The sequence below is a fragment of the Syngnathoides biaculeatus genome, chromosome 23, assembly GCF_019802595.1.
Source record: "Syngnathoides biaculeatus isolate LvHL_M chromosome 23, ASM1980259v1, whole genome shotgun sequence".
Classification (NCBI taxonomy): domain Eukaryota; kingdom Metazoa; phylum Chordata; class Actinopteri; order Syngnathiformes; family Syngnathidae; genus Syngnathoides; species Syngnathoides biaculeatus.
The window spans coordinates 6,990,621-7,002,883 of NC_084662.1; the positions used below are offsets into that span (position 1 = coordinate 6,990,621).

Below are 12,263 nucleotides of genomic sequence, written 5' to 3' on the forward strand. Positions count from 1 at the left end.
CAATAAATTCCAAAGCTAAAATAAACAGCTACTCTTTTACAAGTGTGTCGTCTATTACAAAATACTGCAATAATTCAACCGCATAAACACCTTTTTTTGATCCAAATACAAAAAAAAAAAAAAAAAAGCCTAACCTCCAATAAATGCCTTCTTTTTTTTGTCATCTACTCCAGAAAAAAACTAGAATAATCGTCTCGGTCATCATGACCGAGTGCATTTGCGTCTGTCCCGCTTTGCCACGGCTTTCTTCTCATCTTCTTCTTTACCTTCTCTGCCATTTTGCTCATCCGTCAGCTCAAAGTAACCTTTGCGTCAATCCAGCACTAGCGTACCCAATTGCATCGACTGCGCATCCTTAAGCACCCTAACCTGCTGCACATCCTCCCTCCGTCCGTCCGTCCGTCTGGCCAATGAGCATCAGTCAATCTCCTTCTGGTGGAGTGTCCAACCTGGCGTTCAAGACGTCCTCATTGTGGTGTTTTTTGGGACATTGCCGTTATCCCAGTACCTCCCTTCTTCTCGGCTAACGTCTTTACTCGTACGCTTACTCGGACTTTCAGGTTCCCCCGCCAACTCTGCGTCCCTCCAATCGTACCCGAGGACTGTCCCGCGTGTCTCTGTGGTGGCCTTCTCCCTTCCGACGGGACGTGTTAGGACACGACATTAACCACGCATGCTGGTTGTGGTCCGATGGAGGAGATAAAACTGGGAATGATGTTTGGGATGCTCGGCAGCACGAAAATAAATACCGGATATGTTTGGAAAGATGACCAGGGATTTATTTATTTATTTTTTTATTTTTTTTTACCCCTGCCCCAAACGAAGTCATCTATTTCTTAAACGTTGTCATCTTCTTCTTTTCCTTTCGGCGTGTCATCTTTTTCCATCTTAGCTTATCTCCCGCTTCTTCCTCTCGAACATCCACAGTCCTCGTGTCCTCCCTCACAACCTCCATCGACCTTTTCTTTGGTCTTCCTCTCTCTCTGGCAGATCCATGCTCAGATTCTCTCGCCTCTGGACATGTCCAAACCGTCTCAGTCTGCTCTCTCTCACCTTGTCTCCAAAACGTCCAACTTTGTCTGTCCCTCTAATGAGCTCATTACTAATCCGATCCGACCTGCTCACTCCGAACGAGAACCTCAGCATCTTGATTTCTGCCACCTCCAGTTCTGCTTCCGCGTCGTCTCTTCAGTCCCACCGTCTCCAATCCGTCCACCGTGGCCGGCCTGCCTCACCTCTCTTTTATAAACTTTGCCTTTCATCCTAGCGGAGACTCACCTGTTTAATTTGGGTTATAACGACACTAACGCTGTTAACATTTACCAGTTCTGGTTACAAGTTACAATGTTCGAACAAGGCTGAAGATTTATCAGTTCTGGTTCCAAGTCGCAATGTTCAAACAAGTCGGGAGCTGCCCGATCTAACAGATAGGCCCCCCCCCCTCCCCCCGAGGGTTGAATTACTTACACAAATAGTTAGCCGCCTGATCTTGGAACAAGCCAATCCGGCAGTTAGTTTCTTGAGAAACTAGTTAAGTTAGTCGCGAGCTACCCGATCCGGCTGAAGGTTTCCCTAGTAGCGAGGCAATCTAGCGGTTAATCTAGCAGCTATCTGACATTGGCGTTAATCTAATGTCTGATGTATTTAAACGTGAGGCTCTCAGGCAGGAAGAGGGAGAGATGAGATTGTCAAATAAGGTTTGTGCGGTGCACAAACGCGGCAGAAAGCGACAAGGCCACGACTACCCCCCGTACACCCTTTAATCAGCGCCATCTTCGAACTGTCCTCGCCGTCGCCGTCACAACTCAGCCGAGCGACAAACCGGCGAATAAATGATTGCCGTCTGAGTCGTCATTCATTGGCCAGATTATCATCGGGGAGAGTAATGTTTCACTTGGGCAAAAGCCGAGCGCAAACAAAAAGAAGCAACAAAAATGGACTTGTCTGCGTTTTCCACTACAGAAAAGAAACACCTCACCTCAAATAAATGCCTTGTTTTTTTCCACAAACGTGTCATGTATTCCCAAAAAATAAACAGTAATAATAATAATCGACTGCAACTAAATTTCAAGCGTCAGCGAAGACCACCAATAAACGCTAAAACAAAGACGAGCCGCAGCGGGTCACGGCCGCGTCGAAGCGGGACGCGTGCAGACACGAACGAGAGAGCGTCCGTCTCCGTCGCGGACACCTGAGGAATTTCACGGCTCGATTTCATTGATACCGACGGGAATTTCGGAGGCCCGGCAATAAAAAAAAAAAAAAAAAAAAAAAGGAGCGAAACCAAGAGGGTGCAGAGTCAAGAGGAGGCCCGAATTGAAACCACACCTCCGAGCGTGAAGCTCCTTCTCTCACTCGGTCCGTTTGCGCGGGGAGGCGAGGAAGAGGAACTCATCAGTCTGCCTGGCAGCAGTCGCCACCTTCCAACCCGGCGTCTGATAACTGAACGCTCGCTTGGAATGTGACTCGAACTTGAGGCCGCTCGGAGGACATTTGACGGGACCCTAACCCAGGTCGGTAACGGCGCCAGAACTGAAGGCGGAGAAGCAGGATGGGAACCAACTCGTCGTCGGGGGTGGACAGAAAGTTGGACCACTGCAACGTCAGTGAGCCCACCACGTACAACGTCCTCTCCGGGGTGGTCGTGGGCCAGTTTGTGCTCGGTCTGCCCCTCAACCTGTCCGTTCTCTACATCTTCATTTTCAGGTACCGCTTCCTGCTGTATTATTTACTCGTGAACGTGAGAGTTGATGCAACAAGTTCTGCTCTGCAGACACTCTTACTTACACTTGCACAATTATGAGAAAAAAAAAAAAGGACAACCACAACCAAGTTTCTGTGCAAAACCTAAACTGAGAAGGTGGAGAATGTTTGGTTTAGAAGGATTCTGGCGCTAGGAGCCTGATAGAATAGTTTTATCAAGGAAATCAAATGATGCCCCAAGTGGAAATTCGGCCATTCAACCTGGTTTAAAGCCTTTTTCGCCATCTCAATGATTCAATTTCTACGGAGAAATCGATGAGACTGAAGAATTGCCGCAGATTATGACGAGAACAACGTACAAACGGATGTACAAGTTCAGTCGCCGCGGTACCGAGTCCACTATTTATTCATCTATAAGAGGTCTGTCAGAGGCCACTTCCTCCAAGTCTTTGCCCTTTTTAGGAAGTAACGTAATAACTGCTTTGTTTAGCGTTTCTGGCAGAGGCTTCTCAATTAGATGCGTGACTGTAGAATTGGGAGAAAAAAAAAAAAGTTTGACATTCTAATGTTGACCAAACTTTTCGAGAAGTTCTTCAGTTGTTATTTTGGCGGTTTACGGTCACGTTTGTGGTCGACGTGTCGTTGGCACGTCATTGGATCCAGCCATAGAAAGAGAAGTGCAGCGGGATTAGTACAACTGCTTCAAATTGTCATTCTGGGGACGTGAAAAAAGGTTCAAGTTCTGGAAGAACAAGAGCGTGTTCCTGTTCAACATCGTGGTGGCCGACTTCCTGCTGGTGACCTGCCTCCCCGCCAAGGCCCACAGCTACCAACTGGGTCAGAGGCGCAGTCCCAACTACCGGATGTGCAAGGCCATGCTCTTCATGCTCTTCCTCAACCGCGGGGCCAGCATCGCCTTCCTGGTCGTTCTGTCCCTGGACCGCTACTTCAACGTGGTGCACCTCGGCCAGAGGAACATCGTCAAGGTGATGCCGCTCGTCGGCGGGGATTCACTCCGGTTGCCCCCCTCGTTCAACTTTTGCGGCTTTGTCGACACCCTGAAGAAGTCACCGCAGATCTCGGCGGTCATCTGGATGTTCCTGCTGCTCCTCGCCGTCCCGACCATGCTGGAAACCTTCGAGTGCTGCAACAGCCTCGGCAGGGCCGTCGAGACCTTCTACCACGACGTCGCCGACGTCTTCAGAGAGGTATTTGGAAAAAAATTGCTACTCGATCCGCCGTCTTTCGGGTTCTCTCAAAAATACAGCGCATAAATGCAGCGCGTCCGCTAGGTGGCGATAAAAACCTCACCTCAAAAAAAAAAAACAAACCAAAAAAAACGGCAGCCTTTTCCAACCGCGACGACAAATGAATTACATAAGATATTCATCTCCTTTTTCCTCAGTCCGACGTCAGCACCAGAAATAAATAGCTCACCTCAAATAAACACTTTTCTTTTTTTTAGGTGACGTCAACAGTAACATTATCACAACACCTGATATGAATTAAACTCATTTTTCCCCTGTTGCATCATCCGCTACCTCAAAGAAAGACCTTTTATCAAATAAATCTATCCACCATTTTCTTAGCCGCTTATCCTCAGAAGGGTCGCGGGGAGCGCTTGAGCCCATCCTAGCAGTCAACGGGCAGGAGGCCGGGTACACCCTGAACTGGTTGCCAGCCAATCGCTGGGCACGTCGAGACAAACGGTTGCACTCACAATCACACCTCGGGGCAATTGAGAGTGTCCAATAATGTTGCATGTTTTTTGGGGTGTGGGAGGAAAGCACAGTGCCCACCCGGAGAAAAGCCACGCAGGCACGGGGAGAACGTGCAAACTCCACACAGGCGGGGCCGGGATCGAACCCGGGACCTCAGAACTGTGAGGTTGACGCTTTCACGCTGAGCCACCGTGCCGCCCTAGCAAATAAATATATCTATCATCCGTCCATTTTCTGAACCGCTTGTCCTCATGAGGGTCGCGGGGAGCGCTGTAGCCAATCCCGGGTGTCATCAGGCAGTAGGCGGGGTACACCCTCAACTGGTCGCCAGCCAATCGCTGGGCACATGGAGACACTCACAATCACACCTTGGGGCAATTTAGAATGTTGCATGTTTTTGGGATGTGGGAGGAAACCGGAGTGCTCACCCGGAGAAAAGCCACGCAGGCGCAAAGTCCACACAGGAGGGGGCTGGGATTTGAACCCCGGTCCTCAGAAACGTGAAGCCAGAGCTCTAATCAGTTGCTCCACCGTGCCACCGATATATCATCCACTTCCACAGGTAAATGCCTCCCATCAAATAAATCATCAATACAACAATAAAGATATCACGACCACACTTCCTTTTGTCCAAAAGCGCATCATCAAATATTAAATCTCACTTCCTCCTGGTGAGTCACCAATGCAACAAATTAACCCCGTAAAACTGCTTTTATGGAGGGTTAGAAACCTTCGTAACGCGTCTTTTCCCTCCAGCGTGTCCTCCGCTTCCATATGAACGAACAAACGCGTGGCTTTTCCCCGAGTCCAGACGGATTCGTCCATTCCCCTTTCCGCGTCAGTCACTTTTTTTTGCGGCGCCGCTCGTCGGCCAAAGGTGGTGTTCTTCTCGGAAATCCTCGTCCCCTTCGTCATCCTGCTGTACTGCACGCTGCGCATCGTCCGCCGCCTCAAGAGGAAGACGGTGGGGGACAAGGCCAAGCTGCGGCGGGCCACGTGCGTGGTGGTGTCGGTGGCGGTCATCTTCGCCATCTGCTTCCTGCCGTGCGCCCTCGCCAGAGCGGCGCTGCTCTACGTGCGGCTCCAAGAATGGGACGAGGCCGAGGAGGTGGCGGTTCAGGTCTACGACGCTCTCATGGTGCTGTCCTACACGGACTGCCTGCTGGACCCGATGGTCTACTGCTTCTGCCACAGGGGCTTCAAGGACGCCTACGTGGACGCCTTCTGCCCGGCCTTCCTGCATAAGAGGCTGCGCAAGGCCGAGACCACCACCGCCACCGCCGCCGCCGCCGCCTCTGCCGGGAGGAGCCTCTCCTTGCCAATGATTGAGAAAATACAAGTATGAACATTAACTGAATCTATTTTTCTATTTATTTTTGGCCCAAAAGTCACATTCCACGGAGAAAAAAATGAAAATTCAGGCCACTATATAAATGGCCATTTGTGACTATACTTTAGTAAGCCAGCTAAATATATCATATGTACTTTCATTCTTTTATATACATTATGACAAATCTGTAAAAATTGCAAAAACATTTTCATGTTGTCATTGTGGGATGTCCATTTACGTATTCGGACAAACGATAAGCGCGAAGACCGAAAATGTGTTTGCATGTCACCTCACATAGTTTTACAATACGAGTAATTTGACGGCTTCTAGTCCAAAGCGACGCGGTCGCGAGTTTCAAACAAGCTTGAACTTGAGCAAATAAAAATCATTTCATTTGTGAAAGAAAATATTTCTCCTGTGTAACAAATCTAAGCGTTTCCCACTCGGAAGCGTTTTTGTGTGACATCCAATTTAAAAAAAAAAAAAAACCAGTCCAACTCGTTCCATTTGCTGGCTTTTATCTTCCGCAAATCTCGAGGATTAATTTTTTTTTTTTTTACATTCCATCTTGTGGCGGTGATTTATGTATTCTGCGTTTGTTCTCACGGGGAAAGCGCGGTAATATCGCCGCCGTCTTTCAGCAGCCTCCCGATCATTCACAACTGGTGATTATCATTACGGCGATGACAGACGTTCCAATTACGGCCGCTGTCAAAAGGTCACGTGTTAATAATGCAAAGTTATTTATGGAGAGAAGGGAAAATAACTCGTGCCAACAAGGAAAGAGATGCGCTGGAGAGGGACGAAGCCGCTACTCTGCTGCCCTCTGCCGGCACGACGAGGTGTTATTTTGCACTTGCAACTTTTGAGGAAAGTTTTTGTGGACATACGGCATGCTGAGAAAAATCGCACTTTTTTAAGGTCTCGTATACGAATAGTTGCGTGCCAGCCTAGCCATCAAGTGTGAAATTACATCACCAAATAAATCTTTCATCTTTTGCAATAAAGTTGTTCTGGTGGGTGAGTAAACATAATAAGCAGTCCCACAGCAAATTTCTCCACCACTAACTTGGCACCCAAGCTCAGTCCCAGAAAGAAATAACCATTTTCAGGTCATGTCAAAGCAGAAAGGTAAGCAGAGCTGTAGTGTCCCCTCAGAGATCAGAGTTGGCGAACAGTCTTAGACTGGGTTTGACTTTTTTTTTTTTTTTTTTTTGGGGGGGGGGGTTTTCCACCATCGCAGTTCTCTTTTTGTATAGCGTAACTATTTGAAAGATGTGCTATACAAATTGGGATTTGCATCTAATGTATATTTAATGAGGTTATTTTAGAACAGCTTTGTATGTATTATCCTCTCAAAGTAACGTTTTGGTGACTGGATGATGCATATTTGATTACATTTTCCGGATGTGTATAACTGTACAACATTCTCAAAAGCATTGATTTGTGAATATGAGCTCTACACTAGCCCCAATCCAAACAGATTGTCCTGGTCCCCCGCGAAATCCAAAATCAAAACCCAATTTCATCGTTTTGAAGCGAGCGCGACGATCCTTAGCTGGGATTGGCCGGCGAGGCCTTCTCCTTGATTCCTATTGGACAGGAGACTCCAGTCCCGCCCAACCCGCAGTAGCCGCCCGGGTTCTTGCTCAGGTACTGCTGGTGGTAGTCCTCCGCGTAGTAGAAGGTTTTGCCCGCCGCAATCTCTGTTGTGATGCTTCCGAAACCCTCCTCGGTCAGAACCTGCGCGAGCGCATACAGTAACCGTCAGTCGATATTATGGGATGCAAACTGTCCAGTTGACGTCCGCCAAGGACTGATGGTCGGTCGACTCGCCTTGTTGTTTGCGTTCCGCAAGACTGATACCGCACGTGGTTTGGGACTTGGCCCATAAAAAGTTGGAATTTTTCCAAACCAGCTGAGACCTGGGAGTCCAAAAGGCCTTGTTGATGGAGGGGGGGGGGGACGAAACATGACCGGAACAGTCCAGTTGTGATTGATTTTATCGAGTATGAAGAATGAATGGCGCATGGTAGAAGCAGAAAAGTGGGAAAAAAAAAAAAAAAAAAAAAAAAACTCCTTTTGGGGCGGCACGGTGCCTCAAACTGGTAAAGCATCGGCCGGCCTCACAGTACTGAGGACCCAGGTTCGGTCCTGGCCCCGCCTGTGTGGGGTTCGCATGTCCTTCCCGTGCCTCCGTGGGTTTTCTCCGGGTGGGCACTCCGGTTTCTTCCCACATCCCAAAAACATGTGACAATAATTAATAACAGTCTAAACTGCCCCGTCGGTTTGATTGCGAGTGCGGCTGTTTGTCTCCTTGTGGCCTGCGATTGGCTGGCGACCAGTTCAGTGCATACGCCGCCTCCTGCCCGTCGACAGCCGGGATAGAGCCGCGGCACTCCCCGTGACCCTTGTGAGGATAAGCGGCTAAGAAAATGGATGGACGGACGATTTGTTTATTAGCCTTTTCTTTTCCGACCTTTACATTCGTGACTGCTTTCGTGAGCAAGACTTTGTGCACAACGGGGCACCAGACGGGCTAACGTGAGCGAAAACGGACAAAAATTTGTCACGTAACGTTGTCAGGAATGCTTGGAAAAAAAATTAAAAATAAAAAAGGAACTAAATAAAAGCTTTCAGGAACCGAGCGAGTTAGTTTTGCAACTCAAGTGACTTTAGCGGGGGGACAGATTTAGGACCCAGATGGTTTGGCAAGAGTACGCGTGTGCGTTTGCTTTGGGCCAACTGCTCACACACACACACAGATGGGAGCGGGAGGGGATCTTGAGGTGGGGGTGGGGGTCTGGACAATCTGGTAGGAGAAAGAAAAAACAAAAAAAACAAAAAAAAAAGAAAATGGAGACGCTCATCGCATATTTCCGACCAGTTTGACATCGAGACATGACCAAACGATCCCAGAGTGGCGGCCCGCTGACAAAAAAAGAAAAAACTGCAGCGATGTGACCAATGTTACCGCGGCAACAGCAGTGCGTTTGTGTACGTTTCTTTTTTTTTTTTTTTTGCACCCCAAAGAAAGAAATTGGGAGTCCCAGCATGGCGACAGTTCACGCGTACCTTTTGGTATTGATCTCGGGACGCGATGGCCTCCTCGAGCTGCTGCTGGTCGCAGGCGTAGATCGCCGAGCGGTACGGCGTACCCACGTCGTTGCCCTGACGCATTCCTGCACACGTACGCATCAGTACGTGAGCTCAAAATAGGATAAATCATAAAAAGAACGCTAACAAGTCCACTATCAAACGTACCTTGTGTCGGGTTGTGGCTTTCCCAGAAGACCTTGAGGAGATCGGCCAAGGAAATCTGGTTTGGATGGAAGACCACTCGGACCGCCTCGGCGTGGCCTGTCATGCCTGATCACGAGATATCAAACTTACATACCGTAATTTCTATCCTACAAGCCGCGACGTTTTTCACACGCTTTCATCCCTGCGGTTTAAGCGCTGATGCGGCTAATTTGTGAATTTTTACTAACGGCCACAAAGGGGCACTCGAGCGGAAAAAGTAAGAATCCGACCGCTGGAATATATGTGCCGAGGAAGTGACTTTTACCGATCCGGCCTTTTTAGCTGCGCTAGCGTTAGCACAGTGCTAGTGTGTTGCTTATGTGCTACTGGCGTCTCAATGATATTTACCGGTATGTTTTATTTTAACTGGCTCTGTTAGCGTTAGCACTAGCTTTAGTGCGGCGCTAGCGTTAGCACTAGCACCACTCTTTCTGTGTACCGTCTTTCTTTGTAAATATCTCGTGTTTCAATGTGGGCACTTGCGTATGTATTTCCTTTCCAAATGTACTCGGTGAGGCTCGTAACCAGGTGCGCTCCGTTGGCCGGGAATTACGGTAATATTCCAAAACCAAAACGCAATCCCCAATCTTACCCGTGCACACTTCGTGGTAGGTGGGGTTGGGCGTGTACCCTCCGGCGTAGCCCACCTGAGTGGAATAAACGCCTTTCTGGCGCCAAAACTTCCTCTCCGCCCCCCAGAAGCAGCCCATCCCTGCGGGACACCACGACACGCACGAAATTGAACTTTTTGTTCTGAGCTCAATGTTTGCTGAAAGATGGAGTACTTCCGGTTGGAAAAGGATTCACGTACGTACATCGATCTTCAGATGAGTGGTACTCACCGAAAACGACCGTCTGCGTGTCTTCCGGGAACGGCGGCACGGTCCGGTTGCCGTTCACGTCGTGTTTAGCTGAGGAAGAACGCGGGAGGTCAGACGACACGCATTTTTTACACGATGGTGGACGTCGTCAACGCAAATGTGGTGAGTTGCTTCAAAATCGATTCGACGGAAAACCTCGTCGATATCCCAAAGACATTTCTTTCAGGATGCTGCGCGAAATTGCACCCGATCGCAGCAAATTCCTGCGCGAAAGGCAAAAAGCATAAACGGATCCTTTTCGGTTCCGACGCCAGCCCACGTCTATTCATGGCGCGCCAGCACTCGGCGGCCCCACTCGTACCGCTGCGGTGCCAAGGGGGAGCGGCTGCCAGGTTCGAGCTGACAGCGGTCTTCTTGTTTCCTACACACTCGACACGCTCTCCCATCTCAAATACGAAACCTAAAAGGACATCCAGTAGAAGCAGATGGACGAAAGGGGGCGACGTGCTTGTCACGCAACATTACGACAACACTTGGCCTGTACGGTGGAATGCCTCTCAATGACAGTCGATTAGGTTTCCGTCCGTAATTCCTCATCCCTACCGTGTCATGTCAAAGCCAAAAGGTAAGCTGAGCTTCGGTCTTAACAGATATTAGCTACCTGTGGCCATAGCATGTTCCACACTGCTACGAATGACGTGTAATTCGGTATCTTGGTGATGAAATGATGCATCCAAAAGTGATAATGCACAAGAATCTCAATTTACAAGTGCCGTACAAGAAGTGACACCCGCATTGGATTTCGGCCTGTTTTACTGCCGCTTCCCCTGCTTCTCAGAGAGGGGCCTGCCCGGCTGTCGCTGAGGACGATTCTGCATCGATGGACCCGGCCGGGCAAAGAGCAGACGAGGAAGGACCACTAAGGACCACTCCGCTTGTGGCCCACTTGTTTTCTGCTTAACCAAAGATGGGCCCTCATTGAGCCAGCAATATGTGGGGCATGTGGGGGTGACTGACGGCCGACGTGCGTTAAACGGATGAGCCCCTAAAACGAGTCAATTTCATCCTGGCAAGAAATGGGCCCGGCTGTGAATGAGGAAATTCAACACTTGCTTTTACTTGGTGGAAAATACTATGTCCATTTTAACTTTCGGAATTAAGCAGCAAACCAATACTTAAAACAGATGTGCCAAATTAATTTTGGTTGCTTGTAGCCTTTTACAACTTTTGTTTGTTTATTTTATGTGGACTTGTTTGCGCGGAAGTAGATATCATTTGGACGTGCGCACGTATGTCGAATCATGTTTTTTTTTTTTTTTTCAAACATCTTTTTTTGTCCCACTATTCGAAGTGACTGTTGTTAGGGCGTGAAATGTATCCGCTACTTATATCAATAACCAAACAAAAAAAAACAAAAAAAAAAGCCGTTGTAGTTATTTCGGGAAGTGAGCCAAAGTCGTGTCGTCATTCCGAAGCTAACTTGCTAAAGCTAAATCGGTGGAGATTTACCGGCTACTTCGATGGCTTCGCTCCGACCCGGCAGCGCTTTTTCCGGGGTTGGCATCTGTGCCTTGGAGGCCATGTCGCCCATCCGACTGTTGACAAAGTGTCGCCAAATAAAACTTAGTCTGGAGGCGGAGGAGGAGACCATTGAACACAACCCGGCTAGCTTGTTTCGTTTAGCTACGTAACATCCACCTGCAAACGTTTTGTAACAACGTTACTTTCGCGTTCAGCAGCGACACACACGGAAAGATGCGGACACTGGTCATGAACCGATTGCAATAATATAAATGCATTTTTTTCTGGAGAGAATTATTGACCCCTGTGCTGATTTTGTCGCAATCCAAATGACATCATACATACAGCACTAATCTGGTTGTACACGTTACTTGCTATCGAAACAATCAAACGCCCCCATTTGCCAGCCGAATTATTCAAACTGCAACATAACATCATTGGGGAGTCAACTCATTAGTTTTATGCGACCCTCTTGTCGAAGCGACATGGAAGTGATCAAATTCCCAATAGAGTTAGGCTGCGTAAATGAGAAAGTGTGCTTGTGGTTGCACACTTTTGACCAGTCATACAAACTACAAGCACCACCATATCTGGTCAAATGACATCTATATCAGTCGCGGAAAATGGGGGGCATTGTCTTAAAAGTTGGGCCTAATGCAGTGGCCAGTGGACGGATTCTGGGATGTCCTTGTCCACTCTAAATGGAAATAGCGACTGCTGTGGTGTTACTTTGACACAAAGTAAAGGTGCCTCCTTAATGATAATGATATTCATGGAGTGTGTGGCTGCAGTGGCGCAGTCCAGCCTCCGCCAGTCAGTCATTCTGCAGGCTTTTTTTTTTTTTTTTGGGGGGGGGGGGTACAG

General features: G+C 48.5%; 2 protein-coding genes across 3 annotated transcripts; one reads left to right on the plus strand and one right to left on the minus strand.

The window, feature by feature from the left end:
- Positions 1 to 2,292: 2,292 nt before the first annotated feature.
- On the plus strand, positions 2,293 to 5,782 carry LOC133496704 (12-(S)-hydroxy-5,8,10,14-eicosatetraenoic acid receptor-like). Of its 2 annotated transcripts, XM_061812580.1 has the most exons (4): positions 2,294 to 2,706; positions 3,437 to 3,689; positions 3,768 to 3,911; positions 5,302 to 5,782. In XM_061812580.1, the coding sequence occupies exons 1-4, from the start codon at positions 2,552 to 2,554 to the stop codon at positions 5,767 to 5,769; spliced, it is 1,020 nt and encodes a 339-aa protein (XP_061668564.1). In that variant the 5' UTR covers positions 2,294 to 2,551; the 3' UTR covers positions 5,770 to 5,782. The 2 variants fall into 2 exon arrangements, with proteins under 2 accessions (XP_061668562.1, XP_061668564.1); XM_061812578.1 differs by having other exon boundaries at positions 2,293 to 2,706; positions 3,437 to 3,911.
- On the minus strand, positions 5,778 to 12,037 carry msraa (methionine sulfoxide reductase Aa). The gene is made up of 6 exons (XM_061812581.1): positions 11,388 to 12,037; positions 9,900 to 9,968; positions 9,650 to 9,769; positions 9,019 to 9,123; positions 8,830 to 8,936; positions 5,778 to 7,497 (listed from the first exon to the last, which is right to left on the minus strand). The coding sequence occupies exons 1-6, from the start codon at positions 11,527 to 11,529 to the stop codon at positions 7,309 to 7,311; spliced, it is 732 nt and encodes a 243-aa protein (XP_061668565.1). The 5' UTR covers positions 11,530 to 12,037; the 3' UTR covers positions 5,778 to 7,308.
- Between the last annotated feature and the right edge of the window lie 226 nt (positions 12,038 to 12,263).

What these genes read in the sequence shown, in the direction of transcription:
- LOC133496704 (XM_061812578.1), top strand. Translation starts at nt 2,552, where the DNA reads ATGGGAACCAACTCGTCGTCGGGGGTGGACAGAAAGTTGGACCACTGC. An exon ending in CTCTACATCTTCATTTTCAG is followed by an intron (nt 2,707 to 3,436) that starts GTACCGCTTCCT and finishes ACGTGAAAAAAG; the next exon opens with GTTCAAGTTCTGGAAGAACA. An exon ending in TCGCCGACGTCTTCAGAGAG is followed by an intron (nt 3,912 to 5,301) that starts GTATTTGGAAAA and finishes CGTCGGCCAAAG; the next exon opens with GTGGTGTTCTTCTCGGAAAT.
- msraa (XM_061812581.1), bottom strand. Translation starts at nt 11,529, where the DNA reads ATGGTCTCCTCCTCCGCCTCCAGACTAAGTTTTATTTGGCGACACTTT. An exon ending in CGAAGCCATCGAAGTAGCCG is followed by an intron (nt 9,969 to 11,387) that starts GTAAATCTCCAC and finishes GTTCTTCCTCAG; the next exon opens with CTAAACACGACGTGAACGGC. An exon ending in AAGCCACAACCCGACACAAG is followed by an intron (nt 8,937 to 9,018) that starts GTACGTTTGATA and finishes GTACGTGTGCAG; the next exon opens with GAATGCGTCAGGGCAACGAC.